The sequence below is a fragment of the Triturus cristatus genome, chromosome 12 (assembly GCF_964204655.1).
Source record: "Triturus cristatus chromosome 12, aTriCri1.1, whole genome shotgun sequence".
NCBI classification, from domain to species: Eukaryota; Metazoa; Chordata; class Amphibia; order Caudata; family Salamandridae; genus Triturus; species Triturus cristatus.
Genome location: NC_140595.1, coordinates 822,090,695 through 822,109,466, shown reverse-complemented (window position 1 = coordinate 822,109,466; position 18,772 = coordinate 822,090,695). Strand labels below are relative to the sequence as shown.

Genomic DNA, 18,772 nt, shown 5'->3' with positions numbered 1-18,772 from the left:
ATATGTGGCGCGATGAGAGCCGCTGGTTCGGGGCCTGCCGCCGCTGGCGCCGTCTCTACGCGGTTCCCCCCGCTGCGGCACTGCATAGATACTCAGGTTAGCCAAGTCTTCCAAGTGGGCGTCTACTCACTGGTTCCGGGGCCTCTACGGCAGCCTCCACCGCTGTCAGTCGCCACCCGACAAATGGCTCGTCTCAGACACCCTCAGCACCCCCAGGGGGCAACCAGCAGTCACATCCACCTGCGGGCGATCAGCGGGGCCCGGGGGGAAGCCCTCACGGCCACCCAGTCACAGCAGTTCAGCAGAAATAGTTCACAATGATCCCGGGCTCACCCAGGGCTTCCGGGCCATCCCCCACGAGCCGTGGCACGAAGAGACCCCAGGGTCAGCACTTCTACAGCGTCGTCGCAGCCCTGCTCGCTGACCGGATACTCAGCGCGCTCATGGGCACCTCTGTCGGGGTGGGCCGGGCAGGCCGAGCGCTTCGTCTCCACCAGTTGAGGCCCCAGTGCGGGCGCAGGCACACCGGACACCCCGGCCGTCCTTCAGGGGAGCGTTCATAAGAAATAGCCGATGATTGACAGGCGGACACAGCGCAGTCGTCACAGAGGGGCGCTCAGGTCCGATCTGCAGCCGCCACCAACCAGGCAGCAGACCGGGGCGTCCAGTGCGGACCAACGCCACTGCACGTCCGCAGGTCTCCCCTTCACTTCAGTGCCGCGGCTGCAGCCCACTTCCACTTCACCAGGCCCGGACCGGCGCAATGCCAGCGACAGCGTCTCAGCCGACGGCAGTGACCCGCACAGCTGCTGCGAGAACACCAGAACAGCTCCCCAGCCTCCAGAGGCAGCGCCCGGGAGTCGGACACTACCCCAGCACCGGAAAACGTAGCAAATTACAGGATTTTGAAGCCCCCGGCCCGGAGCTCGTCAACTAGACGTCCGCCATATTCGGCTGTTAGCCACGCCCCCCATGTGACAGATTTATTAACACACAAGCACTAAACATAGGTGTCATTATCAAGATTTTAATGTTTTTAAAAATAGGTTTAGTTGCCTTGAAGTCAGTGCTTTTTTATAGATGGCACAAATATATTGCAAGCTTTCTGACAGCATGAAATGACAGCACCTGTGGTGAACATGTTAAAAGACGAATCTACAAATATTGCAATGGTTGACTTAGAGCCACCTTTCACCATAATCCCTCTGGTCAGCTTTATAATTAGTTTTGTGTCTTTGCCACAAGTGGGTGCATTTCAAAATTTCAAATGATTGTAAAACTTAATGTGCAAATGGCATGACCAGCCAATTTACTGGTAGATGCTCTTCGCTATCTATTTTTCATGCTTGAAACTGTGAGTGTTCTTATACTCATCAATTATTTGTTCATCCATTACTAGGAACAATATCATCTCACCGATTCACAGTACGATGAGCTGTTTCAGCAGGTGTTGCAAAAATCCATTAAGGACTGCATGGGTATGTTAAATTTGATTGGCTTATGTTTATCCTCTCGTGTTTTTTTTTATTTCTGGTTATCTGATCAAATTCTTTCCTCTCTTTTTTGTCATGAATGTTACATTTCTTACAGTCTTAGGTAGTGGTAAATTTTGAGGCAGTTTTTCTGTGGCATTTGTGCCTCCCCCTGAGTGAACCCAGTGACACAAATTACATATTGTCTCTAGAATCAGAAACCACTGAGAGCACATTTGCTTAGTACCTTCTTTTTAGGCTTTGGTGTTCAAGAGATAACCAGATCCAAAAGAGCTACTTATGTGTTTTGTCTTGGCCTTTCTTTGGGAAGGCCGTACTGTCTTATGTGACACAGAACACACTTTAGCAGCTGTAAACAAGCAATACAGGCCAGTTTAATTAATTTACTTACAAAACTGTAAATATACTTAAAATACCGAAATTTCACTAGAAACTCTTGTTTTTTTCCACCAACTTTTTTTTAAAGGGAATTAGGTGAAGGAAAATGCAATGTAGGCTGTAGCTATACTAGGTTGAAAACTGATTCTAACCTTTTATGGTTTAATATTCTTTATTGAATTTAAGTAGCGATAGACATATGTAACAGATGGAGGCCCGCCAGCCGAGATAATTGCAACAGAATACTGAACCCGCAACTCACCCACGCAACCAACCCGGACATGGTTGCTCGTACAAAGAGATAAGAAAATAGAGCCATACCCTCCCAACCCCTGACACACCAGCGGTTCTGTAGGTAGGCTGTGGCTGACTCTGATAGGCGGAGTAAGCGTAAGTATTTAGGGCAAGTAGGTTCAGGAAATTCTGTCGTGAGGAGGGTTTAGAAGGGTTTCCAGAGCCTGTGTGAAGGTGATTCGCTCCATTCCCTTTATATACCAGGGTCTATGTAGCCAGCCTTGATGAGAAGGGATATTTCGAGTGCCCCAGTGCGTTAATATGGTTTGAAGGTCCGCTAGCAGCGCTAAACCTGTCTGTCTGCCTCTGCGGGACTTTAGTGGAAAGGTAAGTACGTTGGGGAGGCCTAGAAGGATATATGCCGGGAATCTAGGGATTTCTGTGTCTAGGTGCATGTCTATGTCCTTTCGGACCTGAGCCCAGAAAGTAGCTAATTTTGGGCATTCCCATGAGATATGTCATAGTGTTCCAACAGAGCCGCATTGGCGCCAGCAGTCACGATATTTGCATGGTATCCGTTGATTTAGTCTGTTAGGGGTGAGGTACCAATATTTTATGATTTTAGTGAGCGTTTCAATGCCTGGGATGTTTTGAGAAGTGAGTCGTCTCATTCCTTCATAGAGAGCTCCCTCCCTATCTCCGCCTCCCACCGCCGTTATCCCGGGGATTTTGTGGTTGGGCATTCAAGGGCCAGTAGCATTTATAGATGGGTGATAAGCCGTGTGCTTGTCGTGCTAGAGAGTAGCCATCGTTCGTATGGGGTGAGGTGACGTTGTGCCCCTGGCCGGACTGTGGTTGCATCACCCAATAACGGGTGTGGGTGTAATGCCACCTCTCTCCTTCGGGGAGATCGTGTTCTTGGTGGAGGTAGTCAAACGGGAGGGGCCCTCCATGTCGAACAGATGTCCCATCGATCTACAACCAGCTTAGGTCCAGCGATGAAATCCAGGGTCCGTGAGGGCCGGGGTAAACTCTGGGTTCCCTACAATAGAGTAGGTGTCAAGGGAGAGGGAAAGGAAGTGAGATGACAACGAGTCGCCACCTTGTCTAAGGCTGGCTTGGTGAAAGAAGAAAGGTATAAATTGGGAGGACGCACACTTTTTGGAAAAAAAGGGATCTTCCACAGGGGTTGCCCTGCAAGCTCTGTTTCCATAAAAAGCCAGTGCTTTTCCGACTCTGCACATGCCCATTGGACAAAAGATTTTCTCTGGGCCGCCTGGTAGTAGCGAACAAGATCTGGCACCCCCAAACTGCCCTCCGAAGGAGGCCTGTAGATTAAGTCCCTGCTAAGTCTGGGGCGTTTATCCACCCAGATTAAATGATGGAAGCCAGCGGATAGAGCCCTGAGAGGGGGGGGTCTATGGGTAACACTTGGAAATGGCATAAAATCCTAGGTAAGATTGCCATTTTCACTGTGGCTGTCCTTCCTAGCCAGGAGAGGATATGTTGCCGCCAGCTGCACAAGTCGGAACTTATCTGCTGGGTCAGTCTGCAGTAGTTGAGAGTCACAGTCTCGGAAGTCGTGGGGGTGATCTGGAGTCTCAAGTATTTAATGTGAGAGGTGGCCCACCAAGGAGGAAAGGCTTGTTGGAGGGTGGTTAATGACTGCTGTGTCATTGTTAGGTTTAGGGCTTGTGACTTGTGGATATTTATTTTAAAGCCTGTTACGTGGCCAAAGGCTGTGAGTTCATCAAGGAATGCCATTGGGGAAGAGGCCAGGTCCTCAAGCGCCACCAGGAACTCATCAGCGTATAAGCTGATTGTGTGGGAGTCACTGCTAAACTTAATGCCCTTGATTCCCAGGGGAGATCGGACTCTGTGGGCCATGGGCTCCATATATAAGGCAAAGAGTAACCGTGACAACGGGCATCCATGGCTGGTGCCTCTAATAATTATGAATGGGGTGGAAGAGTGGCCATTAATCTAAATGGCTCCAGTAGGGCCATCATAAATGCTAGAGATCCATCTCCTAAATCTGTCTCCCATGCCGAAATGTTTTAATGTGATCTAGAAGTAGGGCCAATAAACTCTGTAGAACGCTTTCTCGGCGTCGACTGATAAGAGCATTCGTTCTTGGCCATGTCTCTGAGCCATGACTATGAGGTGGAGGACCCTGCACTTATTGTCCCCACACTGGCGTTGTGGGACAAACCCTGCTTGATCCGGGTCAAGAAAGTCCGGGAGAAGGGGATTGAGACTAGTATGCCAGTGAATATTTAAAAACGTTTAAATGAGAAATCGGTCTGTATGAAGAACATTGGGGTTTGTCCTTCCCCGGTTTGGGGATCACAGCGATAGAGGCCATTTTCATCAAGGGGAGTAGAGTCTCCGAGATCCCAAGGGCATTAAAAAGTCAGGTGAAGAGGGGGGCCAGTATTGGGCATAAAGTTTTATAAAAGATGGCATGGAAGCCGCCGGGGCCAGGGGACTTAGATAGCTTTAGTCGGGCTATACCTGCAAAGACTTCTTCGGTTTTAATCTGGCTGTCCAGATCTTCCCGTTGGTCCAAGGTGAGGGTAGATGTATGTGCTTCTTGGAGATATGGCAGGGTTCCCTCTGGTTGGAGGCTCTGTGCAGCGTAAAGCTTTTGGTAATAATTTCTAAATGCCTCTGCTATGTGATGATCCTTTGTGCCTGGCCTTCAGAATCTAATACCTCGTGGACCTGCTGTTCCTACCGTCGGAACCTCAGTCTGTTGGCGTGGAGACTTACCTGCCCAGTCGCCCCGGCATGAAATTTATATTTTAAGCGGAGTGGGCAAATTCAGCCCTATCCGTGTATATTCCTGCAAGTTAGATTCTAGCAGCCTCTAACTGCCTCCAAACCTGTGGGGCTCCAGTACGTTTGTGGATGTGTTCGAGCTGTGCAACTTGTTGTTTATCCCTTTGTTCAGTATTTTCAGCCGACGATATAGCGATCAATTCGCTGCTTACCACAGCCTTCAGTGCGTCCCAGAGAAAGGAAACTGCTGTTTCCTGGGTGTCATTGATTGCCAAATAGTCTTTGACCGTTCTGTTATTTGCGCTACATTATCAGGGCTATACAAGGGGCTGGTTTGCAGGCGCCATGACTTTGGATTTGGGCTACGTTTAGGAATATCTATATTGACCACAACACCTGACTGATCCGACAGGGATCTGGGTTCAGTTGTGACATCCTGCACCCGAAGAGCCAGGTCGTGGGAGCCCTAGAAATATTCTAACCTGGCATATGTTTTCCTGGCGTAGGAATAGTATGTGTAATCTCGTACCTGAGAATGAGTAGTCCTCCAGATATCGATGAGGCCCCTATTGGCGAGCCAGGCAAACCCTTCTCTGGAGAGTGCGCCCGTCTGCCCCTGTCTGTGAGCAGATCAATCCAAGTCATTATCGAAGACAAGGTTAAGGCCCCCCCCCCCTCCCACCAAGACCAGAGGACCCCATGATCTCCACCACTGCCTGTTTCAAGAATGTCTCCTGCCCTTCGTTAGAGGAATATATCGAGGCTAATGTAATTATTTTGGGGCCCATTTGTAGTAAGTATGCTAATAGCCTCCTCCGTAACTCTGCCTCTTTGGCTCAAACCTTGTCCTTAAAGTGACCAGAGACTAAAATGACAACCTCCGCTGTTTTGTTCGGGACAGAAGAGAAGTATGCTTGGAGCGGAGCCGATGCTCATCCCAAAGAAGCAAGTGGGTCTCTTGTAGGAGACACACATGGGCCCCCGAGTATTCGAGGTAAGACAGGATGGAGTTCCTGTACAGGGGGTGATTAAGGCCTTTGACATTTAAGGTCAGGATTCTCAGTCGGACTGACATTGGATACAAGTGTATAGTGTAGGCAGAGATTAATGTATTAGGTTGTGTAGAGGTCATGAGCTCATGACAGTAGTTACCAGGTCCGTACAACAAAGAGAGTTCAAAACAAACCCAAATCATAACAAACAGTAACACCAAGAAATTAAAAATAATGGAGTAGGAGTTATGGTCCATTTCTGGTGTGTCCATTTAGTCACTAGTGGGGTCGTTAGAGGGGCTCTCCAAGTCCAAGCTCGGTGCAAGCCTCTGCGCGAGGCGCAAGCTCACCCCTCAAGTCTTCCTCCGCTAGGACCAGGGGCAGGCCGACTTCCCTGCAGTCGCGTCAACCCCGGGCCCCACAATTCGCCGCAATCCGGCCACCGCAGGGGGCCCATCAGCACGCCAGCCAAGGCACTCACCGGGACGAGTTTCGGGACAGGGCCTGTTGCCTGACACCGCAGCCCCCGGGCAGAAGCCTCCTCGCTGCCAACCAGGTACCCAGGCCTCCCACCGCTCCGCGGTCGGAGCTGGGAGGCCGCTCCATGAGTTCCGAGCGGCCCCCGATTTCCTCCTCCCGCCAAGCACACTTGCCCAGCTTCTCAAGGGGCGCCGTCAGTCTTCCGTCCGCCGTGACTCCTCGGCGGGAGCCCCGCACGACTGGGCCCAGTGCCTGCACCCCGCCGCACCAGCCACAGAGTCAATGCTGCGACTCAGGCTGTCTCGAGTGTCCGTGTTCCGGCTGCTTGTGAAGGCCAGCGCCCCCTCTCAGACGACCAGGCGCCTAGGCCTCACTGCGCCTGCAGACCCTCAGTTCCGCGTTTTGGGCCGTGGATCTGCTCCCAGGTTATCTTTGGTGCCCTCGGTCTCTACCTCCGCTCAAGTTATGCTACCCAACCTCTCAGGGGATTCGGCCCCGTATTGGGCTGCGCTGGATGGTGGGCCCGGTGGCGGGGAGCGGAGAGACACAAACACGTCTCAACCATCCGCCATCTTGACCACGCCCCCACACTACACCTTTTAGTTCTCCAACTTCTCCTGTGTCCCCTCATGCTCTGCAGGTGGCAATTATGTCATTTTTTATGATGTGTATAGTTGTGTATTATATAGAGGACATTCATTATCTTTATAATTTTTGTCAGGTAGGAGGGTGGGTTGGTTATAATTTTAATGGAGATTCCCCTGAAGGATAACTAGGAATACAGAGTAAGGTAGCTTTCCTTCTCTTTCAGGGGATCTCTACTGCTAAGCATAAGCCCTGAATAGAATAGCAAGCCTATCCCTAAAAAATTAGGCCGAACTTATAAAAGACAAATCATTCAAAACTATACAAATATATTTCTCAAGAAAGCCTGGCCTACTTGAGCATATGCTTAACAATTCATATTGAGAGAACAGTGTCTTATAAAGATGTGAACGGACCTCCCAGTAGCCGCTTGGCAGATCTTGGTAATAGGGATATTCCTCAATAATGTAGCTTTAGCCGCTTTAACTCTGGTTTTATTTGCTTTCAGGTAGCATAGCAGAATGTACAAACTATCCAACGGGACATTGATTGTAGGTAGCTAGACTGGTTCGTAATGGACCATAATTCCATTATTTTGAATTTCTTATTTCTTTTTTACAACAAATTTTTATTAAGTTTATAACACCCGGTGGGCGAACCCCCACTAAACGGTATACAGACACATGACATAGTGTAGATACAACAGATACCGAAGAGGACCCCACCTGAGGATCTGTAAAACATTTGAGCTAACATCCCACCCCTCCCGCCTCCCCCCAACCCTGCACCACACTTCCCACATGGAGCAATAGATACACACACAAACATAGAGGTATGTCCACCGCCATAGCCATTAAGCACATTAGATTGGGGAGTCATAAATGATTAGTCTCTCAATAGGGTCTGGATTCGCAGACTGTGAAAGGATGGACAGGTCAATACCCCGGTATGTAGCCCACTTGGCCCAGTCTTATATCTTTACATGAAAATCCCAATCCTACTATGCAAAAATGTCAAATGTGTTCTTATGACTACTTGGTTGTCATGGAACAATGTATATGGCTGATGGGAACATAAGGCCTGTATCTTAAGGTGTTAGAGCTGCAAGGAAACTGACTTTCCAGGAGTAGGCTGCTAAATTGTTTTTAGTATCACATAAGAAGTTATAAGCGTCTTAAAGAAAGATAAAGATGGAATACAGAAATATGCATTTTGGAAAAAGTGCCCAGAGATCCTGCATGTTTGTGGAACTATTTTGTGTTTACAATTTCTATTATGCTAATCCTAAAGGTGAACTAGGATTACCGCTAATCCTAAAGGTGAACTAGGATTACGGCTATAATCCTTTCCTAAAATGTCACAAGTACCTTTGATTTTGGTAGATAGCTAGCACTGTTCATTTGAGACCCTTCTAATTGAGCTCGGTCTGCATCTAGAATTTTTGCAGAGTGCCTCACACCTGTGATGTCACCAACTGAGAAGACATGAGATTAAGCTTTCCAAAATGTAGCCAATGAGAGGAAAATTGTGACAGCATGATTGGTCATCCATACAGCATGCCTATCATTGTTCCTTTTTTCCAATTATTCTTTATTTGACATTTTCAGCAGAAACATTCTCATATGACTGGGTGTGGTGGTGTTAGTGGACTAATGCATCCACTGTAGGGGCCTGTGTTCGACCTGATGGTCACAGGTTCCACCTTTCATCCATCTGAGGTCGATAAAATGAGTGCCATTGAGTTTGGTATCAATAAACATCTGTCATTCAGCGCCAAGATGCCTACGGTTGGACGTACGCTTTACAAATACATATGTTATATGAAAATGTACACCACGATGAATATGGTATAACATAATAAGCATCTACAAAGTACATTATCCAAACTAACACTTCCAACTAACATCCCTAAGGTGTTTGTCTGGTCACTATTTACATCAGATAAACATATTTATTGGAATCCTGTAGGGGAAGGAGAAAGAATTGGTGGCAATAGAAGGAATAAAGGGAAAATACTGAAGGAGAGACGAATCAAATAAGGGAAGGCATTCTGCAACACCAATGAATCTACTACCCATCTTAAGCTTCTTCTGTTCAGTTTCTACATTAACCACTATACAACTATGGATATGAAAACATACAAGTGGATATTCTTGTGTGGATGACAATAAACTGTTAGTTTGCAATCCTGGTCCTACACTAACTACATCAGTCTTTTTTTCCAACATGTTTTTATTATATTGTTTAGCAACCAGCGTCATCTTATTACAGATTACGCATGAGTAGTCACATTATATAGAGGAGCTAATGGCGATTTCTATGCATAATATTCCTTTTCAGTCATTAGACTTCAGCTTATACCTACAGCAACAATTATACCACAACCGGAAACTGTTGTGCCACAGTCCAGTCCCTTATACCGCAAATCGTATCCCTAATCTAGCTACTGTAGTATTGTGTGTACCTGCAAACATTGCCTCATTCAGTTTTTCCAGCAGATGTGCATTTACATCTCTAGTTCCAAATCCCTCATGTACTATAAGTTGGAGGACATTCAAAGGGGCCCTCCCCAGCATGCCAAATGTCAGACATCCGTGACCTATACCGCTGGCTCCAGGAAAGGTACAAGTACCTCCGTCCAGAGGACAGCCAGTGTTTTTTTCCAGAGATCCCTTCGCTCCTTGTCATGAAGAGCCCCTCCTTCCGCTATTGCTCATTTCTTCATCTCCCTCTCCTATCTACCATGGGGTGGCCCCTCAGGGTATCTTCAGTGCATTGCAAAGTTATAGGAAACTGGGGTTCTGGTGCAGTACCCCCCTCCCCACACACACACACACACTTTGTGCCTGGTATCTGATGCAACTTTGACTGAGTGTGTACAGTACCTGTGTTCTTTTCCCTAAACTGTACCATTGTTTTCACAATTGGGACACCTCTGGGACACATATAAGTCTCTTGTAAAAGGTACCACTGGTACCAAGAGTCGACTTGCCATCTCGAAGAGGGATAACCGCGACATTCACTGCTGGGCACCACAAGATGGTACATGAGCACGGAGTGTGCACGTGACTTTTATGCACCGTAGTTTTACACTTCCCTCTGAACAGGAGAGGGACGTTGAACCCTAGGCCACATAGTTCCAGTGGTGGCTTGTGTACCTCCTCTAGTTTTCTATTTTTCATTTCATCACTTGTTTTGCAGAGTGACTGGTAAAAATTAGGTCCCGATGAATGCCTGGTGGCAGAAACATGTTGACCTAACACAGTAGGGTATATCTATTGAATCCCTACCCGTCTCTCGTTTTAACAATGTCGCTGTGACCACCTAATAAAGCTTCAGTGGACTCAGTCAGACATTTTTAAACCACACCTTTCTGCACTCTGCCCCTCGTTCACTACGTCCCGATGCTCAACTTCGGAGATAAAACACCTCAGCTCCTCCCCCATTGGAGTCGTAGCCCACATGTTGGTGTGAGGAGGGAACCCATGTGATGAAGCATGTCGCCTAATGGTGAGTTAGGGTTCTTGTCCTCCTTAGGACACCATTTTTCTTGTTTTCCCCCTTGATCTAGCCAGTTGTACTTCTGTGTGATTGACATTCCTTAGGGATCAGTACTTCCTGGCTATCACAGATCCCTTCTCATCCCAAGTGTGTAGATGACACATTCATGTGTGCCATGCCTATAAACCACTGTCTGTGGCATAGGTAAGTCACCCCTCTAGCAGGCCTCGCAGTCCTAAGGCAGAGTGCACTATACCATAGGTGAGGGCATAGCTGCACGAGCAATATGCCCCTGCAGTGTCTAAGTGCATTCTTACCCATATTGGGTACATGGGCTGGGTTTTTGTCATTACAAACTCCATAGCTCCATGATGGTGTAGTGTAGCTCCTATTTCCCTTATAGGCTCTGTGCATTGGAATAATATACACTATAGTTGTGGCATAGGACTGAGGTCAATATGCCTCTATCGAGTACATTACATTTAATTACTTTGTGTGCCAGCTAACTCAGAGGCCACTAGAAACTCCGTGAATAAACAAGAAGGGAGTAGTTTCTGGCAACCGCATAAACATGACAACTTTGTTTCCCTTAGAATCGGAATATGTCTCAGAATCGTGGAAACAACAGATAACAGTTTCACTCAGTCAATTGTGCATGCTTAGTTTCTTCAGAGTCCACACAGAAATAGATAGACGAGCGTTTCAATAAAAGGATTTATTGAACAGTCTTGTTTCTCGTGTAAGAGCTATGAACTGTTACAATCGCAAGACAGTATGCGAGATATAATACGTACAGAGTAAGCAGTAAGAAGAAATAATACTGCAACAGCATTGTCTTCTAGCTATGACATATAGTCATATACACATACATAAATAACATAGGCTAAAAAGTGGATACTCGTTTGATGGTTCTACCTCAGTGTACCTGACCTAAGTGTAGTACAGGGTAAGAAGTCGGTGCCGTATTCTCTAGTATGGTAAGCTATAGTTTTGAATATACCAAGCGTCCCTCTAGGTTCTAGTCAGCTCCATACCTAAGAATGAGACAGGTTGGAATCTCTTTCCGGGTCTCAAACTCTTAACACTCCGTGAAGGGCGTCAGAACACTGGAAGCTGGATTCTCTGCGAGCAGGGAGGATAGCGTCTGGTCAGTGTGTCAGGCGGGGACTCAAATTCTTCCGAACTTGCCGTGGCGAACCGTATCGAGCTGTGCAGCCGAGCCGTGGTTTGTCATGGTTAGGGAAGGTATATTTATACCCAGAAGGTGCTTAGTAATGTTAGCATTGACGTAAAGTCGGGCAGAGGAAGACGTCATGAATGAACCCCTAAGGAATAGTAGTTCATGCATAATAGATGAGTTCTTGGAGAAATCAATAATCCTAGCTAGGGAAAGTCCCAGTGGCTTAAGGGTCTGGTTTCTAAGAACTCGTTGTGACATGGGGCTGGACGGATGTAGGTGACCATGCCTGTATTTGGATAGCATGGCTAATACCTAAATAAGGACTGGGATTCTATGCCTAAATAAGGGCAATGCGAATTGTGCCTATATAAGGACATGATTTAGGAAAACCTATGTACGGACATCTAAATCGAAACACAACAATTGATATCAAACTTCTCATCATAATAGACCCCCACTGATCAGTGTTGGATTTATTGTAAAATGCACTTAGAGGGCATCTTAGAGATGACCCCTGAAAAACGACTGTGAGAAGTTGGCCTGATGTATGATGTCACTAGTTCTAGTGTACACCTTATATCAGTCCAAACAACCCTTATGGTGATTGGTTGTAAAGTCAGCCTTATAGACCAGCTATCCTAGTGGTAGCATGGACAAGAGCAGTCTTAGGCTAAACTCTGAATGGCATGTGAAGCCAGCTGTGATACCATATATAATCCCTTGAATACCAAATGAAAGGACACCACAACAGATATATATATAAAATAAAGTGTATTTATTCTAGTCAAACCCTCAGCACTCTTTATGAGATTAGAGGTAAGTACAACACAGTCTTATTTAAGCATACATTAAGTCACACAGGTAAGTAATACAGTTAGGCCCTAGGGGCCACTCAAACCATATACTAAAGAAGTGGTATAAGGACCACTGTCACGGAAATAGGATAGGCCTAGGCCTAGGGAATCGCTGGGGCTACACTACACTAGCAATAGTTAGGAAGTGGGAGGCCCACGGGATTCAGGTGCAGAGTGGAAACACTCGCGCGTAATGCGAAAAAGTCGATAGAATTACTAGCAGTTAGGAATTAACAGTTTAAGGACACTTCTGAAGCAGCTAGAGAGTCGAGACTCGGAAACTAGACTCTAGGATAGTCACTACCCTTGTGAGCACCGAAGTACCCAAGTTACCTAGCCCACGGGCTGCGGGTGCATAGGTGTGAACTTGCGTCGGGTTTCGTCGTGGACTTCTATGGATGCCTGAAGGAAAGTTGCTGACAGGTGGTCAGTGAAGAGTGTCCGGTGGATCCCAAGGCTGGGATCAAGAAGAGAGGATACCTGCAAGCAGAAGGGACAGAGTCAAGGTCACTAGCCAGTGACCACGTGGAACCAGGAAGGAACCAGGCGATGTCGTGAAGATTGCAGGTGAAAGGTGAAGCTTGTCGCTGCAGCCACGAGTACCAGGAGACGTCGAGGACGACCAGGACCAGGAGGCGAGCTGTCCCACGAAGGCTCTTGCTGTCGGCTGCGTCGAAGTCGAACTAGGACTCACCAAGCCTTGGCAAGCAGAACCCACGAAGAACGGAGGACTTGCTTCTGGTGCAGACCAGGAAGGTCTGGGGTGCTTCTCTTTTGCAAGGAAGCGGGAGCCAGTCTGGAGGAGCCAAACCAGCAGTGAAGATTTCAAGGTGTGTCGTCACAAAGGCCGCTAGCCAACGGGCAAGCAACCGGACAGACGCGGCAAGCAGGAAAATGCAGAAGGGCCCCACGCAGGACTCGTGGAGTGTGGGGGCTGATCTTCGGTGCAGATGGTGCTTGGGGTTGGGGCTTCTCAATCCCCGGTGCACAACTTCGAGGGTGCCTCAGAAGCTGCGCTGGAAGATACTCGCCACTTTTCCCAGGTAGCCGGTCCCACGTCTCTCGTCGCCTCCACGGATCTCAGCTTGGCTGTGGATGTGGATCAGGGTTGGAGAAGTCTGGAAGTCAAGGCTCTGGTCGGGCTCTGCAGTCGGTCCCTCGTAGAACTTCAGCAAAGCAAAGGGTAGTCTCTTGATGGTGCCTGTTTGCACAGGGTCGCCACTCCTTGGCCACAAGGGAGATTCTTCAGTCTTCTTCTTTCGTCGAATGTCGAAGGTCCAGAGTTTCTGTTCAAGTTGCAGGTTCAGGATAATCTAATCTCCTGGGGCCCAGCTACCACACTTATACTAATCTGGGGGGCTGAGTTGCCTGCTAGGTCACGCCTTATGGGTGGGACCTGGGAGGGGGGTGGTTACACCCCCTTCCCTTTGTCCAGTTTCGCGCCAGGACTGGGGCTGGAGTGCCCCAGCACCGGTTTGAACTGGACTATGCACGGGACACCTTGTGTGCCCCAGGCATGTCTCATTCTTTTCATCCCTCCCTGCCCCAATACACTAAGGCCTGTCTGGGGTGGTGCTCGCACCTCCCAAGGCAGGAAACCTATTGTCCAAGCCTCCCTTGCCAGGATCACTCCCAGCAGCAGGAGGTCAGACTCGTGTCTGTGGCAGCAGCATCCATTTTGTGATGCTGCGGCTCTGGTTAACTTTAACCGGGTAAGTAGGTTACAACATGTCTTCTCCCTCTAGAAGGGAGGGATAATATCCTCATCCCTAGAAATGGGATGGGGGTGTTATTCCAAAGTGTTAGACACCTTACACGACATGTTTTGATAAAGCCAAACCATAGTTACCATAACCGTTTAAGATCTGCATTGGCATGGTCAGTCCCAGGTCTATGTTCCACTGTGAAGTCCATCCCCTGTAGGGAAATGGACCACCTAAGAAGTTTGGGATTTTCACCCTTCATCTGATTTAGCCACAAGAGGGGCTTATGGTCTGTCTGAATCTTGAAGTGAGTGCCTAACAAGTATGGCCTCAGCTTCTTCAGGGCCCAAACCACAGCAAAGGCCTCCCTCTCAATCGCTGACCAACGTTTCTCTCTAGGGGTCAGCCTTCTACTTATAAAAGCAATGGGCTGGTCTTGACCATCTATATTAAGTTGTGAAAGAACAGGTCCCACACCTAACTCAGAAGCATCTGTCTGGACAATGAACTCTGTGGAGTAGTCTGGACTTTTCAGAATAGGTGCACTGCACATGGCCTGCTTCAGGTCATCAAATGCTTTTTGACAGCTTACTGTCCACTGAACTTTCTTTGGCATTTTCTTGGAGGTCAAGTCATTAAGTGGTGTCACAATGGACCCATAGTTCTTAACAAACTTTCTGTAGTACCCAGTCAGGCCCAAGAAAGCTCTGACCTGAGTCTGGGTAGTTGGAGGAGTCCAGTCCTTTATGGTCTGGATCTTGCTCTCCAGTGGTTGAACCTGACCCCCACCAACTAGGTGGCCCAGGTATACAACCTTGCTCTGCCCTATCTGGCACTTAGTGGCCTTGATAGTGAGGCCTGCCTTTTGCAGGGCCTCTAAAACATTCCTCAGGTGGACCAGGTGATCCTCCCAGGTGGAGCTAAAGACAGCAATATCATCAAGATAAGCTGCACAATAATCATCCAACCCAGTAAGGACTTGATTCACCAACCTTTGGAAAGTGGCAGGTGCATTCTTCAAACCAAAGGGCATTACCACAAATTGATAATGTCCTCCTGGGGTCGAGAAAGCAGTTTTGGCCTTTGCATTCTCAGCTAGTCTGATTTGCCAGTAGCCTGCTGTCAGGTCAAATGTGCTCAAAAACTTAGCAGCTGCCAGTCTGTCAATGAGCTCATCTGCCCTAGGTATTGGGTGGGCATCTGTCCTAGTGACAGCATTGAGACCTCTGTAATCCACGCAAAACCTCATCTCTCTCTTACCATCTTGGGTGTGAGGTTTTGGCTCAAGGACTACAGGACTAGCCCAAGGGCTCTCTGAAGGTTCAATGACTCCCAGCTCCAACATCTTTTGTACCTCAACTTTTATGCAGTCCCTGACATGGTCAGGTTGCCTGTAGATTTTACTCTTCACAGGCAGACTGTCACCAGTGTCCACCTCATGGGTGCACCAGTTTGTCTGACTTGGGGTGAGAGAGAACATATGTCTGTAGGATTGCAGAACCTGTCTGCAGTCCTGTTGCTGATGGACAGTGAGGCTGTCAGAAAAGACCACACCATCAACTGAGCCATCATCAGGGCTCTGAGTCAACAGGTCTGGGAGAGGGTCAATCTCTTCCTCCTGCCCCTCATCTGTAGCCATGAGTAAGCCCATGTCTGCCCTGTCAACATATGCCTTCAATCTGTTGACATGAAGCACCCTGTGGGGGCTTCTGGGAGTCCCAAGGTCCACCAAGTAGGTGACTTCTCCCTTTTTCTCAACAATAGTGTGGGGTCCAGACCATTTGTCTTGGAGTGCTGCTGGGGCCACTGGCTCCAACACCCACACTTTCTGCCCTGGCTGGTAAACAGTCAGCACAGCCTTTTGGTCAAGCCAAGCTTTTTGGAGTTCTTGGCTTGCCTCAAGGTTTTTAGAAGCCTTCTTCATATACTCTGCCATCCTGGAGTGGAGACCAAGTACATAAACCACTATATCAAGTTTGGGTTGTCTGAGAGGTCTCTCCCATACTTCCCTTACCAAACATAGGGGTCCTCTTACAGGATGCCCAAACAAAAGCTCAAAAGGGCTGTAGCCAACCCCCTTTTGTGGGACCTCTCTGTAAGCAAACAGAAGGCAGGGTAAAAGGATGTCCCATCTTCGCCTAAGCTTGTCTGGTAAACCTTTTATCATTCCCTTTAGGGTCTTGTTGAATCTCTCAACAAGCCCATTGCACTGTGGGTGATAGGGTGTGGTGAATTTGTAGTTCACACCACACTCCTTCCACATTGCAGTCAAGTATCCTGACATGAAGTTGGCACCTCTGTCAGAAATGACCTCCTTTGGAAAGCCCACTCTGGAGAATACTCCAAGCAGGGCCCTTGCCACAACAGGAGCTGTTGTGGTCCTCAGGGGAATAGCTTCTGGATACCTGGTGGCATGGTCCACTATCACCAGTATGAATCTGTGCCCAGATGCTGTTTGTGGGTCCATTGGTCCTACAATATCTATGCCCACTCTTTCAAAGGGAACCCCCACCACAGGTAGTGGTATGAGGGGGGCCTTTGTGGTGCCACCTGATTTGCCACTGGCTTGGCAGGTGACACAGGAGCGACAAAACTCCTTGGTATCTTCTGACATATGGGGCCAGTGAAAGTGAGGGACAAGCCTGTCTCAAGTCTTGTTCTGGCCTAAGTGTCCTGCAAGGGGAATATCATGGGCCAAGGTAAGAAGGAAGCCTCTGCACTTCAGTGGTATGACCAACCTCCTGGATGCACCAGGCTTGGGGTCTCTAGCCTCTGAATACAGTAGCCCTTCCTCCCAATACACTCTATGGGTACCTTGAGCATTCCCTGCAGCCTCAGCAGCAGCCTGCTGTCTGAGGGGTTCAAGAGAGGGGCAGTCTAATTGAGCCTGCCTCAGATCTGCCCTTGAAGGTCCCCCTGTCCCAAGAAACTCAACCTGATCAGGTTCAAGTTCTTCTAGGACAGTTCCTTCAGGGCTCTCAGAATCATCCTCCTGGGAGGGCTGATCCACCACCTGAGGCAGGGGGGAGGCACAGCCTTAACCCTACTGCTCTTTCTCTTGGGTTGTGACTGGTCCATAGTTTCAGGATCCAGCACTTGTTCAGTGGTGCACTTTTTGGCCTGTGACCTGGTCACAGCAAGGACATGTGCATCTATCCCCAGCATTTCTGCATGGGTCCTATACTCCACTTCAGACCAAACTGAAGTTTCAAGATCATTGCCCAGTAAACACTCTACAGGAAGGTCTGAACTAACTACAACTTTCTTGAGGCCAGTTACCCCTCCCCAGGAGAAGTTAACAATAGCCACACTATGGGAGGTAGTGGCATTGCTAGCGTTGGTCACTAGGTAATTCTCACCTAGTATGATCTGTCCAGGGTCCACAAAGGCAGGTGTCACCATTGTGACACTAGCCCCAGTGTCCCTGTAGGCCTGAGCCATTCTTTGGTTGATAAAAGGAGTCTGTCTGTACTTGCCCAGGTTACTGGGGCCTACAGTAGAGGACAAAACTAAGTCCCCATCACAGATCAGAACAGCCTGAGTAGGTATTCTCACTAGGCCAAAATCCTCCTCAGTTCCCAGGGTTAACCCTACTACACCCTTTTGCTGGGAACCACCACTTACAGCTGATCTAGGGGGTACAGTTGCCTTAGGGGCAATGGTGGCTGGGGGCTTATCCTTTTTGGTGCACTCACTAAACCAATGTGAGTTGGACTTACAATAGTTGCACCATGGTTTCTTTTGGCCATCTTTCTTTTTATCCTTTTTGGGACCACCCTCCCCCTGAGCCTTTTGGGGGCCTGGTGAAGACTTCTGGTCTTTTTGTTTCTGATCATTACCCTTCTGGTCTGCCTTTTTCTGATCACCGCCCTGGTTCTGGTTTTTCTGCATAACTCTAGTCCTGACCCATCTATCTGCCTTCTTTCCCAATTATTGGGGAGAAGTCAGATCAGAATCAATCAGGTGTTGATGCAGTAGCTGGTTTTGACAGTTGTTAAGGATTTGTTCTCTCATGATCAAATTATACAATCCTGTATAGTCCTTAACCTTACTTCCCACTAGCCAGCCTTCCAGAGCCTTAGTGGCACAATCCACAAAGTCAGTCCAGTCCTGAGTCTGTGTCTTCTGGGTATCCCTGCACAACAACCTGTATTGTTCAGTGGTTAGGCCAAACCCATCAATTTGAGCACTCTTCAGGACAGTGTAATTGTCTGCATCCTCATCACTAACTGTGAGGAGCTTGTCTCTACCTTTCTCAGAGTAGGAGAGCCACAAGATAGCTGCCCACTGACTTTGGGGTACCTGCTGTACTTTGCAAGCTCTCTCCAAAGCAGTTATTCATTTGTGGATGTCATCCCCACACTTGTAGGGAGGGACAATCTTGCTCAGGTTTCTATTATCATAGTGCCTGTCTCTATCCCTAGGGATATTGCTATGGATTCCCTTGAAGGGGATCTGTCTCTCCTGCTTCTCTGGGTAAGCTCACTTGGGGGTCTGTATGGGGGGACCCATGCAAACTGCCATGTAAGCTTAGGTTAGCCTGGCTAAGTCTTCCTACTTGGCCCTGGCTGTCTACCTCTTCATCTGAAGT

General features: G+C 48.2%; 1 protein-coding gene across 2 annotated transcripts in view; it reads left to right on the top strand.

Moving 5' to 3' along the window:
- Nucleotides 1-18,772, top strand: part of ZCWPW1 (zinc finger CW-type and PWWP domain containing 1) — a 1,624,070-nt gene that overhangs the window by 190,690 nt on the left and 1,414,608 nt on the right. For both annotated transcript variants that reach the window (XM_085639318.1, XM_085639317.1), the window contains exon 4: nt 1,400-1,478. In XM_085639318.1, the coding sequence (XP_085495444.1) occupies nt 1,400-1,478 (79 nt within the window). The remainder of the gene's footprint in view (nt 1-1,399; nt 1,479-18,772) is intronic.